Below are 18,787 nucleotides of genomic sequence, written 5' to 3' on the forward strand. Positions count from 1 at the left end.
GCAGCTGCCTGCCTCACTGCTCAGTCAGGCAATGACTTCACATGCAGCTTTGTGTGCACAAAGGAACCTTATAAGGACACTGGTTTTGGACTGCCTTCCAAGGTTCCGTTGTGCCATATCTAATGATCTAAAACAAACTCAAGTGAGCTTTAGAGATACCCAAGCAAATAAAACTATGATGCTTATTAGAAATGATCTCTGTAGAAATGGAGATATAAGTTGAAAAATGATTGATGTGAAGACCTTGACTATGATACCTACAAAAACTGACCCAGATGAAGGCATCTTATTGACAGGATGTTATGTTATTTAATTTGGCCTTCCTGCCTCTGAATACAACCTGCAAAGGCAGCATTTCTAAGATTTGGGATAAAGCCCATGAGTCTATGTCTCCCTCCATTATTTAGCTTTTTGTTCACTCCTTTCATCTGAAGTCATTGATTTTGAGTTTCATAAGCTTTCTGTGTGCTGTAGATAAAAGAGTGACATCTAAATGTCAGTCCTGCCATTTCACAGTAAACAACACCTTACCTCTGCTGATTAGGGATGTGCAAAACTAGACGATTCTCAGAGTCAACTAGACCGTGACTTGCCTAAATGCCTAGTTGACTAATTGGTCTTAAATAGATTATTTCAAAAAAAATTAATCTGTCATTAATGGGGGCCTGGGTAGCTCAGCGAGTAAAGATGCTGACTACCACCCCAGGAGTTGCAAGTTTGAATCCAGGGTGTGCTGAGTGACTCCAGCCAGGTCTCCTAAGCACTAAATTGGCCTGGTTACTAGGGAAAGTAGAGTCACATGGGGTAACCTCCTCGTGGTCGCTATAATGTGGTTTGCTCTCGGTGGGGTGCGTGGCGAGTTGTTCGCGGATGCCGCGGAGAATAGCTTGAAGCATCCACACGTGCTATGTCTCCGCGGTAACACGCTCAACAAGCCATGTGATAAGATGCATGGATTGACCGTCTCAGACGCAGAGGCAAATGAGATTCGTCCTCCTCCACCCGGATTGAGGAGAGACACTACGCCACCACGAGGACTTAGAGTGCATTGGGAATTGGCCATTCCAAATATGGGAGGAAAAAAAGAAAGAAATCTGTCATTAATTATTCGTCCTCGTGGTTTTCCAAATCCATATAAAAAAAATTCTACCATGGAACAAGAAAAGAGACATTAGACTATATGTCAGTCTTGTTCACATTTATTGCATTTTTTAAATCAAATGGGTTTGGAACAACATCAGGGGAGTCAATGATGAAATTTTATTAATAAAAGTTCATCTTTTTCTAATTTTACACACTGTGTTAAAATTCAGTGCAGTGGCCAGAAACAGCTGCCTGAATGTGTATGGCTGTAGGGTGGTTCATTTAGAGATGTATCTTTAAAGAAATTATTGTGCAAACTGTCTAACAGCTAAAGCACATCATACTGTCAGCACATTTATTTTAGCACCACCAGTAACTAAAAGACAAAAAGAAAAAAATATAAATGAACTACTCAACCTCAGTAAATCAACTTTTGAATGACTAGTCAACCATTCTGACCCACCTCTACTGCTGAGATTTCCACCAACACTGCTAATTAAAACATATTGATTTTCAAACACACTGTCAACCTTCATTTTGCAAAAATAGCATATGCTCAGCAATATCATTTTATGTACTTAAATACGCTTTTCTATATTAACGTAGCATTGCGCTTAAGAATCTAAATGTCTTAGTTAAACATTACTTGAAATGTCACGTTTCTGGCTTAGAACTCAAATATTTATGTTTCTTTAACTTATTTATCTTAAAAATCTACAGATTTAAGATTTTTGTGTTAATAACTTTATTCGATTCAGTACAAAGAAATTGAGGCTATGTAGAATATCCATAATTCCTTGCACTTAAATTATTTAATTATGTTTCCTTGATCAAAGAGAAGTTGTGGGGGGCATTTAAATAGTTGTTATTAAGAATTCATAGATGATTTAGCTCTTTAGCAGTATTATTTATGTTGTTGTGTTGCAAATTTTAATGAGATGATGCCATTAGGGTAATCTGTGTCCCCTTTGGTGAAGTTGGACTCTGTTAACTCTATTTCAGTTCACCATATATATATATATATATATATGTGTGGAGAATTAAATTGACCCAGGATCTGTTATAATCTGTACTTGACCGGTGTTATTGTATGATCAAAATTGTAGTAATTTCAACTTAAATTATTAAGTAGAAACAACAATATTTAAATAAATGTCAAATCTGTGTTGTCCACTTGCTTCTAGTTACCTTATGTATTTAATTCTATAAAAACACCCAGTAAATTAACTTAATTACACAAGTTTTGAAGACGCCATTACCAAATTCAATTGAAGGAAGGAGTTTACTCAATCAGTTGTGTTAAGTCGACTTATTATGTTTTTCAGTGCACATAGTGATAGGCCTCCCTGAGTGTTCAGAATGTCATTGTGTTCATGTCATTTTGGTTTACTTTGCAAGTGCATTCTTAGTTATGCCTGGCTGTGGTAGTCATGATCTTTCACATTTATTTATCATTGTTCACTTTCTGTGAGCAAGTTTCTTTATCTCCACATTGCATCACTTCCTGTCACATTACATTGTGTTAATCACAAAAAAGCAAAACATCCTGTCTCATCACTTTCAGCTTGAATGTCTACATACCAGGACAATAAATACTGATACCATTTTAAACCAGACCCAAACACAGAATTGTTCACAATGTTTGCCCTTTAACTATAATGTAAGATTAATTGGCCAGATGACTCTAAATGCAATGGCCCAAAAAGTATTTTGACAGTTATACCACAATATATACATATGAAGTCTAGGCCTTCGGTGTGATTCATGCATTAAGAAAACACAGTTTCACATACATTACGTGGCAGTCGACTGACAATACCAAATGACATTTTAAAAACATGTCCAAAAACGAAAGCCAGAACCAAGGAGGTCTAATACCAGGAAAAAGCTCTCTAATAATATTTGCAATTTAAATTTTGCTTGCAATATATTTTGTTTTGTCAGGGTACACGGATACTTTTCAAAACTTGATCCGACACTGAATGCTCAAGCAGCCTAATTTACACTTAGAAAACTCCTGATGTTGCAATAACAATGCAAAAAGCACTTAGTAATTAGCTTGAAGTGAAAATCAGCCCTCATTTCCTGTTTAATTAATCAGTCGCACAATCATTCAGATCATCTCAGGTTTTTAAATACATAAGGATCTCTTTCTCAATGGCAAAACCAGCAGTGATGACAGCCGACTCATCAGAAGATCTCACACTCTTCGCTTTCAAATAACGCACATCACTTGAAGTGTGATTGCTTCACTCAAGGTCAGCTAGAAGGCATGGACTGGGACATATCCTGAAGACCACACCCACAAGAACAAATAAATCAATCTGATTGGCTGATGAATCTGACAATGCAGTGCTGAGGGATTCTGTGGAATTTCTGAAGGCCTGACGGGTGGAGCTCAGACTCACGCGCTGCTTTGGCTAAGGTGCTCGGCTTCGGGCATGTGAATTGAGAAACAGTTGTCACACTTATTTGCTTACAAAAGCATCGAGGAATAAATTCTGATTGGATAACATTTTTTGTTTTTTGCAATTCGTTTGAATATGATTTAGGAGTGGAAAGCAATTGAAAATGAAAATGAAAGAATAAAAAAATATTTATTTATTAGGCAAGTAGAGAAGGCTTTGCTGGCCCTGAGAAATTGCCACTGAAATTGCCACAGCAACATCAGTATTTGAAAAAAGTATTATACAATATATGTTCAAATTCTAGACAGGCCCCATTTCCAGCAGCCATCTATAGCCAGCCAAATAGTGATGGTGCAGTTATTTACATCAGTAACGTCCTGACTATACTTTGTGATCAGTTGAATGCCACTTTGGTGAATAAATGTACCAAAGTCCTTCAGAAACAGCAAAATCTGTACATTATTCCAAACTTTTGGCTGCCAGTGTATGTGTATCTATCTATCTATCTATCTATCTATCTATCTATCTATCTATCTATCTATCTATATCTATATATATCTATATATATCTATATATATCTATATATATATATATATAATTTTTTCCCATTTTGTTCTGGCACCCAAACTTGTAACTTGAAATTCTTTCTCTTTAAAGGTCTGATCTTTAGATATCCAGAGGAAGACTATGAATCATTTCCCCTCTCAGAGTCTGTGCCCCTGTTCTGCCTACCTATGGGGGCCAAGATCGAGTGCTGGGCCCCCAACACACGCTACCCATTACCTGTCTTCTCCACATTTGTCCTGACCAACTCCAATGGAGAAAAGGTACAGTAAAATCCCATTAGAAATCAGTGAGGTCAGGATGATCTAACTTGCATTCAATTGCTAAAACCTAACTGCGCTTTTTCCGTTCCTTCTGTTCCGGTTGGTCTGACCAAAATGAATAACACTCTTTAACAGCATCTCTGTGAGCTGAAAACATTTAAGTGCACCTGAAACTGTTGAAAAGGAACATTGATGTGTTTAGTCCCTGGAATAACTAAAGAACACAATCCAGTTCTGTTTTCTTTCAGGTGTATGGAGCTGGTATACAGTTCTTTGAGCCGTATCCTGTGGAGGGCCTCAGTGAGAAACAGAAGATCCAACTAGGTCTGCTCTCTGTTGTGGACAAGAACGTCATACCCAACCTCACTGTGAACACCAACAAGTGCATCTGCCTGCTGTCCCGTTGGCCTTTCTTTGAGTCATTTAGGAAGTTTCTCATGTTCCTGTACAAGCTATCTGCCAATGGAGTCAACCCACTGCCCATTGAGAAGTACAAACAGATTCTTATTTCTTATTTTATTCAAATTTGTGTGCCGAACCAGTGTCCAAAATTGTTTTTTTTTATTATTAAGGGACAATAATTTGAATCAGAATTTTTTTTTCAGGGACATTTTTTACCTTCTATTTGGACATACAGTATTTTTCAAACCCTAACCCAAACTATATAAAACGTATTGTCCATTTTATGTCAAATTATATCAATTAATTTAAATCATAATTTCATATTAGCTAAGCATTCAAAAACACTTGCTTCTCAGACAGCCAATGGAGGTATCTGACAGCTACAGCTCAGAGCACTAAACCTATAACTAGATAGGCTTTAAATCGAAATGTGAGAAAGTGTGTTTGAGACAAAGGGACCCAAAAGCAGAAGAACAGTTCAAAGTATTTATTAACAACAGAAAATGTCAGTAAACTGAACTGGTGAAGGCTGGCGATCCCAGCACAGGCTGCAGTAGCAGGAGGTTAAGAACGAGTCTTAGTGGTCGTGCAATGGGCAAAGGAGGAGCGTGTTCGTAGACAGTTGTATGCATTGTGGAAGTCATGAGCAGACCCGTAGGAAGTGTCCATTGAAGCGTGGTGTGGCACAGAGAACAAAGCCTGGGCGAAGGAGGGTAGTAGTATTCCTGACACGTGGGCAAAGACAAGGAATCCTCCACTGGTGATTTGTGGGCAGCGAGGACAGGAATACAGATAACTGGAAGGTAACCACACTTCCTGACACACGGGCAGAGACAGTCAACCAACAGATACACGAGACAGCACCAACTAGACTTAGAGAGCAAGGTTAGCTGCTTGACAGCACAAACAGCAGAAGCTTGGCTACATTCAATAAAAAAACTCAACACCCCTGACAAGGTGACAGGAATGAGACCTCACCGGAGAGCGTACGGCAGTAACTTGCACACGGCGGTAACCAACAACCGGGCACGTGCGCCCACACAAAGCACGTACACGACATACATGACAGACAGGGGATGATGATGCCATGGTCCTTGTCAAACAAATCCCAACCTGACAAGGTGACATCACTGGAGAGCGCACGGTGGTATTTTGCACACAGCGGTCACTAACAACCGGACCCGTGTGCTCACACAAGAAGGTACACAAAACATGAGACAGGACGATAATGCCATGGTCCCGTCAGACAGAAACCCAACCTTACAAGGTGACAGGACCGTGACAAGAATATTATGAACTAAGGAATTCACCACATGGGTATTTTATGTCCCTACATTTTAAATATCTGAGGTATTTTCACCAATTTAGGTCAGATTTTGGTATCAAGCCTTGATTAATTTCTGATACTGAGCAGAACACTTCTTGAAATGCTTGAATATTACCTCTATTTAAAATAAAATGGCCAATAACAGTGTTTTGAACTCAACAGTGATTGAACACAAACAGTTAACCAGATTCAGCTGAGCTTTTGTGCTGGAGATGCCCACTGCTTGAAATAGTTTCTCTGCTGTAACTCGTTATGTTATCTCCGCTCCATTCTCTCTGACAGTGTCACTGCATTAGCACTCGGCAACTTTAATGCATTAATGACATTAACATGGGGAAAGATGATGGTATCGAGGTAGAAAACGGTTCAGGGTGGCAGAAAAAGTCTGGTAGCCTCTAAACGCACACACAACTCTCAAAATAATTTCTACGTGAATGTCTATCAAAAATAAACAAAATACTTTTATATATTTAATAAAATGATTCATTTTCATATTTTAAAGAGTTGTAAGACAAGAGTAAGGTGTAAGGCTCAATAATGTACTATACGTTTTAGAATTTACATTGGTCACCATGGCTAAGATGCATAGTGTAGAGCTCATAGTAGAGTTATAAGGAAGATGTTAGTCATAATTGTATTTGATATATCTTGTTGAAGTGTATTGTTTATTTTTTTTATCGTTTATTAGCATGGCTTGCATATTTAAAGATAGTGAGGGAGAAAACCACTCACCCTAGACACAACATAACAAGTAGACTAAGATATTTCTTTGCATAGCATCCATGTACTAACTTTACATCTGTTTGATAGTGAGCAAACATGTAGTGTTAGATAAAAACCGTTAAAACTATGTGCATATTCACTGAGTGCATATTAATAATTATCCTCAGCGAGGGTTTAGTTTTAAGATAAAAGATGATTTAATGTTAGTAATTTAGCAGAACCAACGAAAATTATATATCAAAGGAGAATTATTTTTTGCCTTTATTGAGAGGTGAAAATGAGGATGCACTCTGCCAGTGTCACCCAGTCACTGTCTGTACGTTCCTTCAGAAATGTACAGATGTAAAAAAAACATCTGTTTTGGATTACTGTATGTATAAAAACTGGAACAGATAATGGACAATGTTGTGTTCAAAAAAATAAAATACAGAAATGTATAGTTTCTAGTATTCTATTTTTGATGAAACATCAGGGGAGCGCCAGGTTACATTATTTTGGCCTTATGGGAAGGTGGACCCAACCCCCAGTTTACAGTGGCACTTAAGATATGTTAAGATATGGCTGGTGTTGTTGGGGAAATTTACAGCTGGGGATTTCAGTTCATCGGTTGTAGTATGAATCACTGTGTCAGTGTGTCATTTTGATACCATTTGAACGTGATATCAAGATATGGGTCAGGTCAATTTGACAGTTTTCTCTTTTTTTGTAGACACATATCCCACTTCATGCACAATGTCTCCTTCCCTTCACCTCAGAGGCCCAGAATACTGGTGCAGGTACTGATCCCAGTCTTCCCTTATTAAAATACTGTGGCTCTTTTTTGTTTTTTTGTAATTTGTTGATTATTGCTTATGTACCTTACATTTATATCTATAAACCTTCTGTAACCATGATATGATTTATACAATTTATATTTAAATAATTATGAAATTGTGACTTTTGCCTGAGCATAATTTGTGTCTGTTTGAGCAATGCCAGAATATAATTTTTTTCTTCTCCTCCAAGCTGTCAGCACATGACACCTTAATCCTGTCCCAACCTGTTTGTACACCTTTACCACTAAGGTAAATCTTTCATGAGTGTGTGTGAATCAGAGAGAGAGAAATGTGGATATTGGAATAGATACAGTGGCCAGACCTAAAATGTATGAATGTCATTGTATTAGACAAGAGAATATCAAACCAAGTTGCAAGAAAAATAGTGCAAGAACACTTTTCAAGAAAAACATTAAAATAAAAAGAGGTTTGTTGTTGGGTATTAAATTATAAAACAGTCGATATACTCTTTAAAATTCAGAGGAAATGTATCCTGTTTTTTGTTTTTTTGTCAAATGCTGAAAAACACATGGTTTGAGATCAGAGAAGGATGTTGGTTAGTTTTTCTAACATCGTTTTTATATATGAATAGATTGTATCTCAAAAGACAAGCATCTCTGGATTTTTTTTCTACCCTTCTTCATAGTTTTCATCATTTAGACTTGCTTAATGCACAACACATTCATTCTTACAACCAAAGAGCTTTTAAATTAACATTAAAGCTCTTGCCTGCAGATGCTATTTCAGGATCAGTACCGCAGAATTAAAATAAGGAGCACAGGGCAGTACAGCCTCAAAACTCATACATACAAGTTTTGGATATTTCCTTCTTTCTATATGCTGTATTTGTGTTTTAATTAGCCAATCTAAAGATCAGAGAAGGGTCACTTCAAATTGCCCTCAAGCTACAGATGTTGACCTTTTATATCAATATCCTCTCTCCACTCTGGGTTACATGTTCAAAGTATGCTTTGTCTAAGCAGCATGACAAAAGGAGCTATAAGATGCTATAAGATGCTCTATAGTTATAGGTTTTAGTGAGAAGGAATGTTCTAGATTCAATCAAATAAATCACTTTATTGTCACACTACCATGTACACAAGTGCAACAGTGGGTGAAAGACTTGTGTGCAGTTCCAAGACATATACCAATTACAATAAACATTGGATTTACACAACACAATTTACATATCAAATGTACACATAATTACACAACACAATATTTACATACAAATGTACACATAATTACACAACACAATAATAATATACAATACAGTCTCTGTGACATGCTGTCAGCTACCACAAACAGTAATTTTGACTCCTCAGTTTGTAAAATCAAACAGAAATGCTGTTTACAGTAATTCACTTATAATGGAAGTCAATGGAGCAAGGCATTGCACCTGGATAAATGTTAAAATACACTGTTTTAAAAGTATAGCAGAAAGACTGAACATTAGACGTGTTAACATAAGACAAGTGTGATACAATTGCTTACTAACTTTGTCTGTGCAATTATATATTTCAACTTTTGTCATGACCATGTTATACCAGAGATGGACTTTAGGAAACTGTACACAAAGTACTGTTTATATGGAGCAAATTCCAATCACAGGAATTGAACCTTCGCTAAGCCCCGCCTAAAAAGCGTTTCTGACCAATCCTATCTTGGCAATTGTTGCCATCCTCAGTTTCTCAGACAAGCGTTTACTTTTTTCAAATGAGAGTCTACATTAATAACGTGTGTTTGCATAGATTTAAGCTGAATCTTACAGAAATCCTAAAAAAAAAATGTTTTTTAAAACATTGTTGCTGGTTCACTTGTATTAGTGAGAGGATGCATGCAGTTTTTTTCTCTTTCTTTTTTTTCTCTTTTTAATTTTTATATAAACCTCGAAGAGCATGCTATGGATTAAACTTTGTCATTCCTCATTACCGAATAAATAGTGAGGACACCAACATTTGATCCAAGGTAATTGTGCTGATAACTTAAAGTACATTTATTTACGTGTTGATTCAGGTCTTAGTAAAGACGATAGTAAATAAAGCATTCACAGATGCATAGTGAATGTGTTTTGAGACATTATGAGCAGTTCTGTTCACTTTAATGTTATCAAGTGTCTAATCGCCATCAAATGACGCTTTTCTCATTTCAGGTGACTGTGATAATCATCAACCTCGATTCTGATGCACAGTTTTCAATCAAATTACTGTGCAATTTAATTTCTTTCACAAAAATCTCAAATAAATTTGCTTTCAAATGTCACTCTTCATTCCTGCCCACATAAGAATATTATCAATGCAGATTATAGGAATATTTTCCCAAAAACTGCACCGTTCATGGCAATCTCCCATTCATTCCTATAGGAAGTTCTGGTAGCAAAGGGAGGCGGAGCTTAGCGAGGGGTCAATTACTTTAGTATCACATAACCAGAAGTTTTAGATGGTCTTGAACAACAGTGCAACTGCTAAAAGGATCATTTACATTTTACAGATTTAAACATGTATTTTTGTGCTTAAGAATTAATATAAAAGCTCAAACAATATATAAAAGCTTTACACTTCTGCTATTAAACCCTCTGGAATGCCATACACTTCCATAGAGTTCAAGTTTCGTTTTGTCACAGTTTGCTTGGTTTTGCCATGCCATCAGAATCTGAAGAAGTTTTTGGTTCCTGTTATAATGTAGAATGTTCTCCTTTCAGAGGAATTACAATCTTCTACGTAATTGATACTTTTGTAGAGTGTTTTTTTTTTACAAATATGTAGTTATTACTCTGCCAGCAAGTATCTGTTCTTGGAAATGTTAAACTTGCCAGGAAAACAGCTTCTGACATTGTGCTTACATAGTCTCCTGTTCTCTATCTTTCACTTCTCATCTCTCCAGTGGAGCAGACTATAGCACTCTGCTCATGATTTTGGGCCCAGAAAACTGTGCCACACTTCTACACTTCATCCTGCTGGAGAGCAAGATCCTGCTGCACTCCCTTAGGCCAGCCGTACTGACTGGAGTGGCTGAGGCCGTTGTGGCGGTGAGTATTTGTATAAATATGGGTGAGAATCCATGGCTCTGGTCTAAAACCTTGTGAGCTACCAACCTAGACACACTGTTGATGCAATGGTTTTTCCAAACGGTTGGCAGCATGATCGCGCTGGCCTCTAAGAGACTCTATTTTGACCAAATTCTAAGGCAGTATTGCATGCATCCTTTGCAGAGAAACCAATCCCAGAACAATAGTTAAAAAAAAATTGTATTGATCGTTTTACCCACTTTTTGTGTGTGCTGTGTATTTTGATGCAAAGTAGCACCCTGTTAGCTTAGCAACATGCTAAATCCAAACTTTGAATTTAATTCAGATGTCAGTTGAGTCTACTGTCTAAGACCTGTCTTGGCACTAAACAGGAAGGCAAATCAGGTTTTAGAATAGTGCATTCATGTAAATATGCCCTGTTTGTATGAAAATTGTGGTGATAGACTAGTCAGAAAATAATCTAATGCAAAGATATGGCCTAAAGGGATAGTTCAACCAAATAAAAAATAAAAAAATGCATTATTTACTTACCCTCATGTTGTTCTAAACTTGTATGACTCTCTTTCGTCAGTGGAACACAAAAGGAGATGTTAGGCAGAATGTCATCATCACCATTCACTTTCATTGCATCTTTTTTTCCACACAGGGAAAGTGAGTGGTAACTGAGGCAACCAGTATCTAACATCTCATTTTGTGTTTCAAGAATGACATGAGGTTGAGTAAATGATGACAGAAGTTTTTTTTTGTTGGATGAACTACCATAAACTAGTTGGAATTTATATTCTAAAAGGGGATCAAAGTTATGGAAATCATCACATTATTGAAAACTGATTCTGAATGCAGATTTTTAGACATTATACCTCATCATCATATCCACTGTATCTCTCCCTCTCTTCTTCCAGATGATCTTTCCATTCCAGTGGCAGTGTCCGTATATCCCTCTGTGTCCTCTGTCTCTGGCTGGAGTCTTGAACGCACCATGCCCCTTTATTGTGGGCGTGGACTCTAGATACTTTGACCTCTTTGATCCCCCACCTGATGTAGTCTGTGTGGACCTGGACACCAACACTATATATTTGTGAGCAGTCCAAATATTTAGGGAATTACAGCCATCTACTTTACATTATACAAATTGAATAATTGCTACCACCTGCATTTTCATATTTGCAATGTTTTTGATTTGAGGTCTGATGAAAAAAGACACAGTAACTGGAAGAACCTCCCAAAGAAGTCATGCAAGAGTCTCATCAGCTCACTGGGAAACCTGCATCACCAGCTTGCCACTGGTAGGAACTCTTTCACTATTACTGCTACAGTATATGTATGGGTGAATCTCACAAAAATATGTTTGGGTCATATTTCACCCCAAAATCAAGAGAGATTTTTTGTTTTGTTTTGCATAGAAATGTTGCAAAAAGAAATTAAGCATATTAGATTGACTGTGAATATAGAATAATTGTATTTTATTAAAAAATATATTTTATTATGTATGCATTTTGGATGTATGCATTTTATTACTATTATTACCTGGACGCTATGATTTTTTAAATTAAATCAGTATATATTAAGGGCTGAATAGTGAATACTATCATGGTGTATAGATGATATACAATGCATTTTAAGGAATTCTCCTGGTTCAAAACAAGTTAAGCTCAAATGACAGCATTTGTGGCATAATTTGACTACCATAAAAATGTATTTCGACTCATTCCTCCTTTTTCTAAAAAAAAGTAGAGATCTGGTTTACAGTGCGGCACTTACAATAAAAGTGAATGGGGCCAATCCATAATCGTTAAAATATACTCACTGTTTCAGAATTATACCCAAAAGATATAACCAATATGCATGTTAAAGATGCACTAAGTAACTTTTTGTTCGTGTCATCTTGGACTTAAAGTGACACCTAGTGGTGTGGATGCAGCATCATTCAAAATCAATAGTTTTCATTTACAGATGCCATTGTAGAAATTCACCATTCACAATCAGCCATTAATTTAATCAATGAGTGAAAGTGTCCAATAACAAGAGATTAAGTGTATTCTACTGGTCATATGATTCTAAAATGGCTGCCTCCATGAGGGCGCCCCTTCACCATGTAGAATAATATAGCATTTATAAGGTTACTGAAATGACTAGAGTTACATCTCATATGAGTGGTCATGATTTTATGTACAACCTTTTTAATGGGGAAAAATATTAGTGCACATTTAACATGAAACAAAACAAATTGCTTTTCAGTGCATGTCATAATGACGTAATGCCATAAAACAATTTTACAGCTCAAATAATACAACTTTTAACAGAAGAATTATTGTAAGTACTTTTCACATTTCTGCCTTTTTAATTCTATAACCATTGGCCCTATTCAATTCTATTGTAAGTGCTTCACTGTAACCTCAATTTTTTTTATTTGAAATATTTTTGTGGTAATCAACATTATGCCACTGGAATATTCCTTTAATATATATTTTTTCTATTTCTGTGATGGGAATGATATTTTTTCACATTGTAAAAAAAAAACAAATCTTGATTGTCCAAAAAAAAAAAAAAAAAACGTCATTTTCTTTATGCAAACTACAATTTCTTTTTTTTTTTGGTTGTAATATAACCTGTATGTTTTCCAAGATGTTCTGGGTGCGTGAGAACTGTTTGCATATTTGTTTTAAAACAGTTCGGCAGGCAGCACTAGAAGGCTCGGCGGTGGAGATGACTCCTATCGAGGCTGACTTTACCTGGCATAAGAAGAAGACAGAGTTGGAGATGGAGATCCAGGAGACGTTCTTGCGCTTCATGGCCATCATTCTGAAGGGCTACAGAAGCTACCTCAAACCCATCACGCAGGCACCTTCTGAGAAGGCTACTGCTGCCGACTCACTCTATGACCTGCAAGGTAACTCCTCTAATATAGAGACATGAGTGTCAGTATTTACCCATCCGGTTGTCCTTAGACTGAAACACTGTCATATTTGCAACAGTCCTAACACACGGCATTGTTTTAGCCATTGACCACGTTTGCACTTAAGAAAATTCCAGGGGTTTTGCAGAATTCGGCATTCTGAAATGTCATGTATATGAGAATGGCGATTTCCTAACGGCGCTTAAGGCATAAAGAGAAAGCAGTTTAACACACCCAGGTTTCTCCCACAGAACGTGACTTAATGTGGTCTTGTAAAAGCATAAGTGCCGTTGTTACAGGTTTTTGAGAAAAGCGCATGTGCCTGAACAGACTGGATAACAAACATCATTGGATGGAGTCCAGTAACAAGTCAACACAGCTGAAACAATTCAACATTTCTGGGAGTAAAGCGGGAAAAGCACATACACTATAAACTATACATACCAGTACAAACTTTTTATACAAAACAGTGTAAAATATCTCCCTAACGTTCATGTAAATGTGTTCGTACATTGGAGGAATCCTGGAGTTTGTCATAAGGGGGAAACCCCACTATTGCAGTGCAATTCTGCTGCAGATCTTAATAGAAAGTTAAGGAAACAAACACAGCAACAATTCTGAAATATCTGGAAGAAAACAAAGATTAAAATGCACAAGCATCAAGGGGAAATTACATTCCTGTGTAGAATGCTGCTTACTGAACGAGCCGCATGTATAGAGAACGCCGTGAACACAGCTAATATGCTGTAAAGCCATACACCGGTTTTGAGTCTTTGGTAGCTTTCTCACAATTAACAGCTTTCTGATGTCCATTTAAACTTAGTCATTGTTGCCATGTTGGTTTGGTTGGGAATAGGGATGTCAAAAGTACTGTGCTTTGGTCCCAAGTCGATACTAAAATAAAAAGATGTTGGTCTTCAATGAGCCCAAGAGAGCACACATCACGTCTCTCTTCATCAAACTGCACTGGCTGCCAATAGTTGCTTGTGTTAAGTTCAAAGAATTTATGCTTGCTTACAGAACAACCACTGACTCTCACTAAATCCCTTTAGTGCACTGTCTTCTTATTAAAACAAACAAACAAATGGTCTTTCATCCTCCTTACTAGGGGTACTTCTCTAAACAATTTTGAAACTTGTATTACTGCACTTGTGTTACTACTGCCACCCTAGGATGATTCACTTCTGTTGTTCTCCTCATTTGTAAGTCACTTTGGATAAAAGCATCTGCTAAATGAGTAAATGTAAACAATACCAGTGTTTCTGTATTACCGAGCACCAACTCAATTTGGTCCCCACACACTGTTAAACTGACACACCACTGTTTCCAAATGCTCACATGTTTATTTAAGCGTGCTCTGTTACTCCTTTTACACTGAAATTGTAATGAATCATTTTAAAATCATGATATATCCTAGTGTGGTTATTAAACCACAAAAGGATGACATTTTATTAAATAAATATACAGTCTGCATGTGCTACGTGCTTCAAAGCGAATGTGTGAAGCTGCTCACGCTAAAAACACCACATTTTATGAGCATCGTGCACTGTGCTTGTTGTAGTAGATGACAGAGGAGAGCACTCATTCACTGTAAAGTTCCGTGTGCAGACTATATATTTATATAAATATATAAATGCTTTAATAATTGCACTGGACCATAAAACCAACGTCTGAAAACAGAAAAACCTTCATGTCAAAATTTTAGCTCCATTCAGAATAAAAGCTTAACATGTGAAATGAAAGAAATCACGACAGAAATATATTACTACTGTATATTATAATGTAATATTTACTGTAATAACAATAATCATTATTATTATTATTATTATCATTATATTTAAGCAACATCTCACAAGCAGGAGTGCCATACTTACGTTTTTATTTACAATGTTATGCTCTGTTGTTGTTTTTTTGTTTATTTGTTTGCTTGTGTTTTTGTTTTGTTTTTTTGACAAAATAAGTCCAATGTTTTGTTTTAGATTATGCTCTGTGGATCTTTACTGAAGCACTTAATTTAAAAAAAAAAATGCAATGGTTTATTAAAAAGTAATAGTTTTATTTTCATTTCATTTAAAGTTTTACAAATACATTTGATTAGACAAAATTTGGATGATGAAATTTAATTAAACTTAAAACATGGATTGTAAAATTTTGAAAAAATAATACTCCTAAAAAAAAAGCTTAAAGCAATGTTCACTTAACTGAGAAACACTTAAAGGAAACATGCAATTGTTTTAACTTTTTTAAATAGGCTAAAGGGGTGTGTTCAATAGCAGATTAAAAAATAATTGTGGTATAAAACTTAGGATCGATTTTCATGAAATTTTGCTGTACCAACAAACTGTTTGTTTGTTACTGTTTGTACCAACTACTGAAATCTTGGTACCGTGACCACCCTAGTCGGGACAGAGCAATCTTTTCATAGTGCTACAGAGCCACAGTGTTTACACTTAAGGGGGACTCAGCCTTTGAATGGCTTCCTCAGAGTTGTCTTTGAATAGTAAACTGGAATAGGAGAATGTATTTTTAAATAAAAAATTAATATACACTTCACCTTGTTGGTGGATAATCTTTAACATGTCTTTAATATGCTCACATTTGTTTTAATATTTACATTGAGTACATTTCTTTTTAAATATCATTGTCTTTGGGGCAAAGGGCCATAATTGTAATTGCAAAAATAGTGAGCTTCTAAAACTGATTGGAGTCACTGACGGAAGCTGTCGTTTTTCTTATTAGGATTCCTGAAGAGTAGAGACCGTGCTCACCAGAAGTTCTACTCTCAGCTCACCAAGACTCAGATCTTCATCCGATTCATAGAAGAATGTACTTTTGTCAGTGACAAAGACACCGGCCTGGCCTTCTTTGATGACTGCATTGAGAAAGTAAGCAGTTGCACAAATGCATACACATAGGAGCAAAGGATCACTCCACAAATTCGGAGAGGATACATTTGGCTCATAAATATCAATTACATCATGTGACGTACTCCATGTAGTCCTTTCTGATTGGCTGAAAAGCAGGGAAGGGGCACTAGCTGTAATAATATTACTTTGTACTGCTTGTCACGTTCATTGAGTCCACTGGTTGGCAGAAGCTTCTATTTGATCTCGAAGTTATGCAACTGATTGCAGTGTTTTTATTTTCAGTGAGGCAAAGAGATATGAAACTTTTAAATATAATCATGATGGAAATAAAATGGAGGTATTTCTAAAAGTAGGGGACATGGGGGCACACAAACACATCTTTAACTGCACTAGGTAACCCTGTTTATTATATAGTAAGCAGAATATTATAATAAGCCAAAAAAAAACAAACATATGAACAAATGTTAAGCGCTTTCTTTTCTGAAGTACTAATAGGAAGCTGATTTCCCAGTGGTAAGAACAGAGGATGCAGAGTTTCCTATGATTCAATTTGTTCCCCGTGTCTCTCTTTCAGCTTTTCCCTTCCGACAAAGGAACGGACAAGGGCACAAAGGTGAGTTTTATTTCCATTACAGCTCTTTTACGTAAGGCATTAATTACTGTGTCATGTTCCATGTTCAACTTGTATTTACACTGTAAACCCAAATGGCTGCAGATGGAGGTAATGATAAAACTATCCGGTTATATTGACCTCAGATCTACTTTGGAATGGGAGTTTTAAAGCTAAAGTGTGTCATTTGTTGTATGTTTAAATACTTTCTCCTATTCCATCTTAATATGCGGAGCCGTTTGTAAGCCGTTTGTTGGTTGATTTCCCTTGGTGCCAATGTCTGTGGCATTTTGGAAACATTGCTCTGTTTGTTTGAGCATTCTGATCAGCCCGACACAGCAACATTGACAATCAATGCCTTGAGTTTTGTGCGGCACTATCTGTGTGTCCAACCAATGATAGACAGTGTTGTGTTTAGGAAATCTGATTGAAAACATCATTATTTTTCCAGTTCCTTTTGGTGAAGCTAGTGGTGCAGAAATGACACACTTCCTCTTTAAAGACTGTGATGCAGGACATTGGTCTTAGATCTGCAGTTAAGGGAGATGTAGACCAGATGGAAGTTAATCTTCATACACAGATTTAGTTGAGGTTTAGTGGAGTAAATAATTAACTCTGCCATCTGCTGCTTGGTGCTGTACATTGGCACATTGTTAATCTCAACACATTTAGAATGGGAATAATGTGGAGAGAGAAATGGAAAGTTCCAGGAACTGTCTGAAGGCTGATGGATAACACAAGCCAAAGTGCATTATTTATTACAAAAGGATGCAAAGAAAAGCTTTCCATTATTTCTAATGAGGTTATCAGGTCACATTTGTCAGAATGTGAGCTTTTTAAATTTCCATTTATTATTTTTATCAGACACATTAGAGTTTGAAAGCATTACTGCAAATTCCTGCTTTACTTTTGTAACAGACAATCTTATGACTTAACATATTGATGTTAAGAGTGTTGATGCATTGCACAGGTGGAAGGGGAGTCTTTTGAGGATACCAGGTTGATGGAACTTGATGAGTCGCAGAAGAGTGAGCATACAGTCTTCGTCATGCCTCCCGAACCGCCTCCAGAAGACGGCCCTGACCCTGCTCCAAAATACTGGTACCCACATACATGGTTGTCTCGAAACCAATACCATATCATTTCATGTTTCGTTACCACAGCAGAAACGAATATGCTATTGAACAAAATCCTTTGTTTATAGAATTAAAGGGATAGTCACCCAAAAATGTAAATAATCTCATCATTTGCTTGCCCTCATACCATCCCAGATGTGTATAACTTTATTTCTTCTGCAGAACACAAATTAAGATTTTTAGAAGAATATCTAAGCTCTGGAGGTCCATACAATACATGTGAATGGTGGCCAGAACTTTGAAGCTCAAAAAAGCACACAAATGCACATAAATTAACTCATAAGACTCCAGGGGTTAAATGCATGTCTTTAGAAGCAGAATGATAAGTGTTGGTGATAAACAGATCAATATTTAAGTCCTTTTTATACAAATCTCCACCTTTGACCAGCCCGACCTGTAGGTGGCGATATGCTTGAAGAATGTGAATCACTAAAAACAACAGAAGAAGAATATGGAAGTGAGGGTTCTTCTCCATCAGAAGGCTGCAGTACTTCCTAGACCAGACCTTTTGAGGCTGTAGGTTAGGGTTCTCCTCAGTTTCAGGGCTAGAATGAGATGGTCTAGTAAGTGCATGTGGCTACGTCATTATGGTTTCAATGCAAGAACTTTGAAGAGGGAACCACCATTAAGAGATGTGGAAATTGTGCTGATCCTCTACAAGTTCT

The 18,787-nt window shown here is 36.7% G+C and overlaps 1 protein-coding gene across 2 annotated transcripts in view; it reads left to right on the top strand.

Moving 5' to 3' along the window:
• The window catches only part of LOC127650487 (DENN domain-containing protein 4C-like), an 84,849-nt gene that overhangs the window by 38,243 nt on the left and 27,819 nt on the right, over positions 1-18,787 (top strand). For both annotated transcript variants that reach the window (XM_052135930.1, XM_052135939.1), the window contains exons 5-15: positions 4,149-4,318; positions 4,567-4,808; positions 7,480-7,546; positions 7,776-7,834; positions 10,469-10,613; positions 11,516-11,691; positions 11,799-11,899; positions 13,285-13,503; positions 16,249-16,394; positions 16,951-16,989; positions 17,957-18,087. In XM_052135930.1, the coding sequence (XP_051991890.1) occupies positions 4,149-4,318; positions 4,567-4,808; positions 7,480-7,546; positions 7,776-7,834; positions 10,469-10,613; positions 11,516-11,691; positions 11,799-11,899; positions 13,285-13,503; positions 16,249-16,394; positions 16,951-16,989; positions 17,957-18,087 (1,495 nt within the window). The remainder of the gene's footprint in view (positions 1-4,148; positions 4,319-4,566; positions 4,809-7,479; positions 7,547-7,775; positions 7,835-10,468; positions 10,614-11,515; positions 11,692-11,798; positions 11,900-13,284; positions 13,504-16,248; positions 16,395-16,950; positions 16,990-17,956; positions 18,088-18,787) is intronic.

This window comes from Xyrauchen texanus, chromosome 1 (assembly GCF_025860055.1).
Source record: "Xyrauchen texanus isolate HMW12.3.18 chromosome 1, RBS_HiC_50CHRs, whole genome shotgun sequence".
Classification (NCBI taxonomy): domain Eukaryota; kingdom Metazoa; phylum Chordata; class Actinopteri; order Cypriniformes; family Catostomidae; genus Xyrauchen; species Xyrauchen texanus.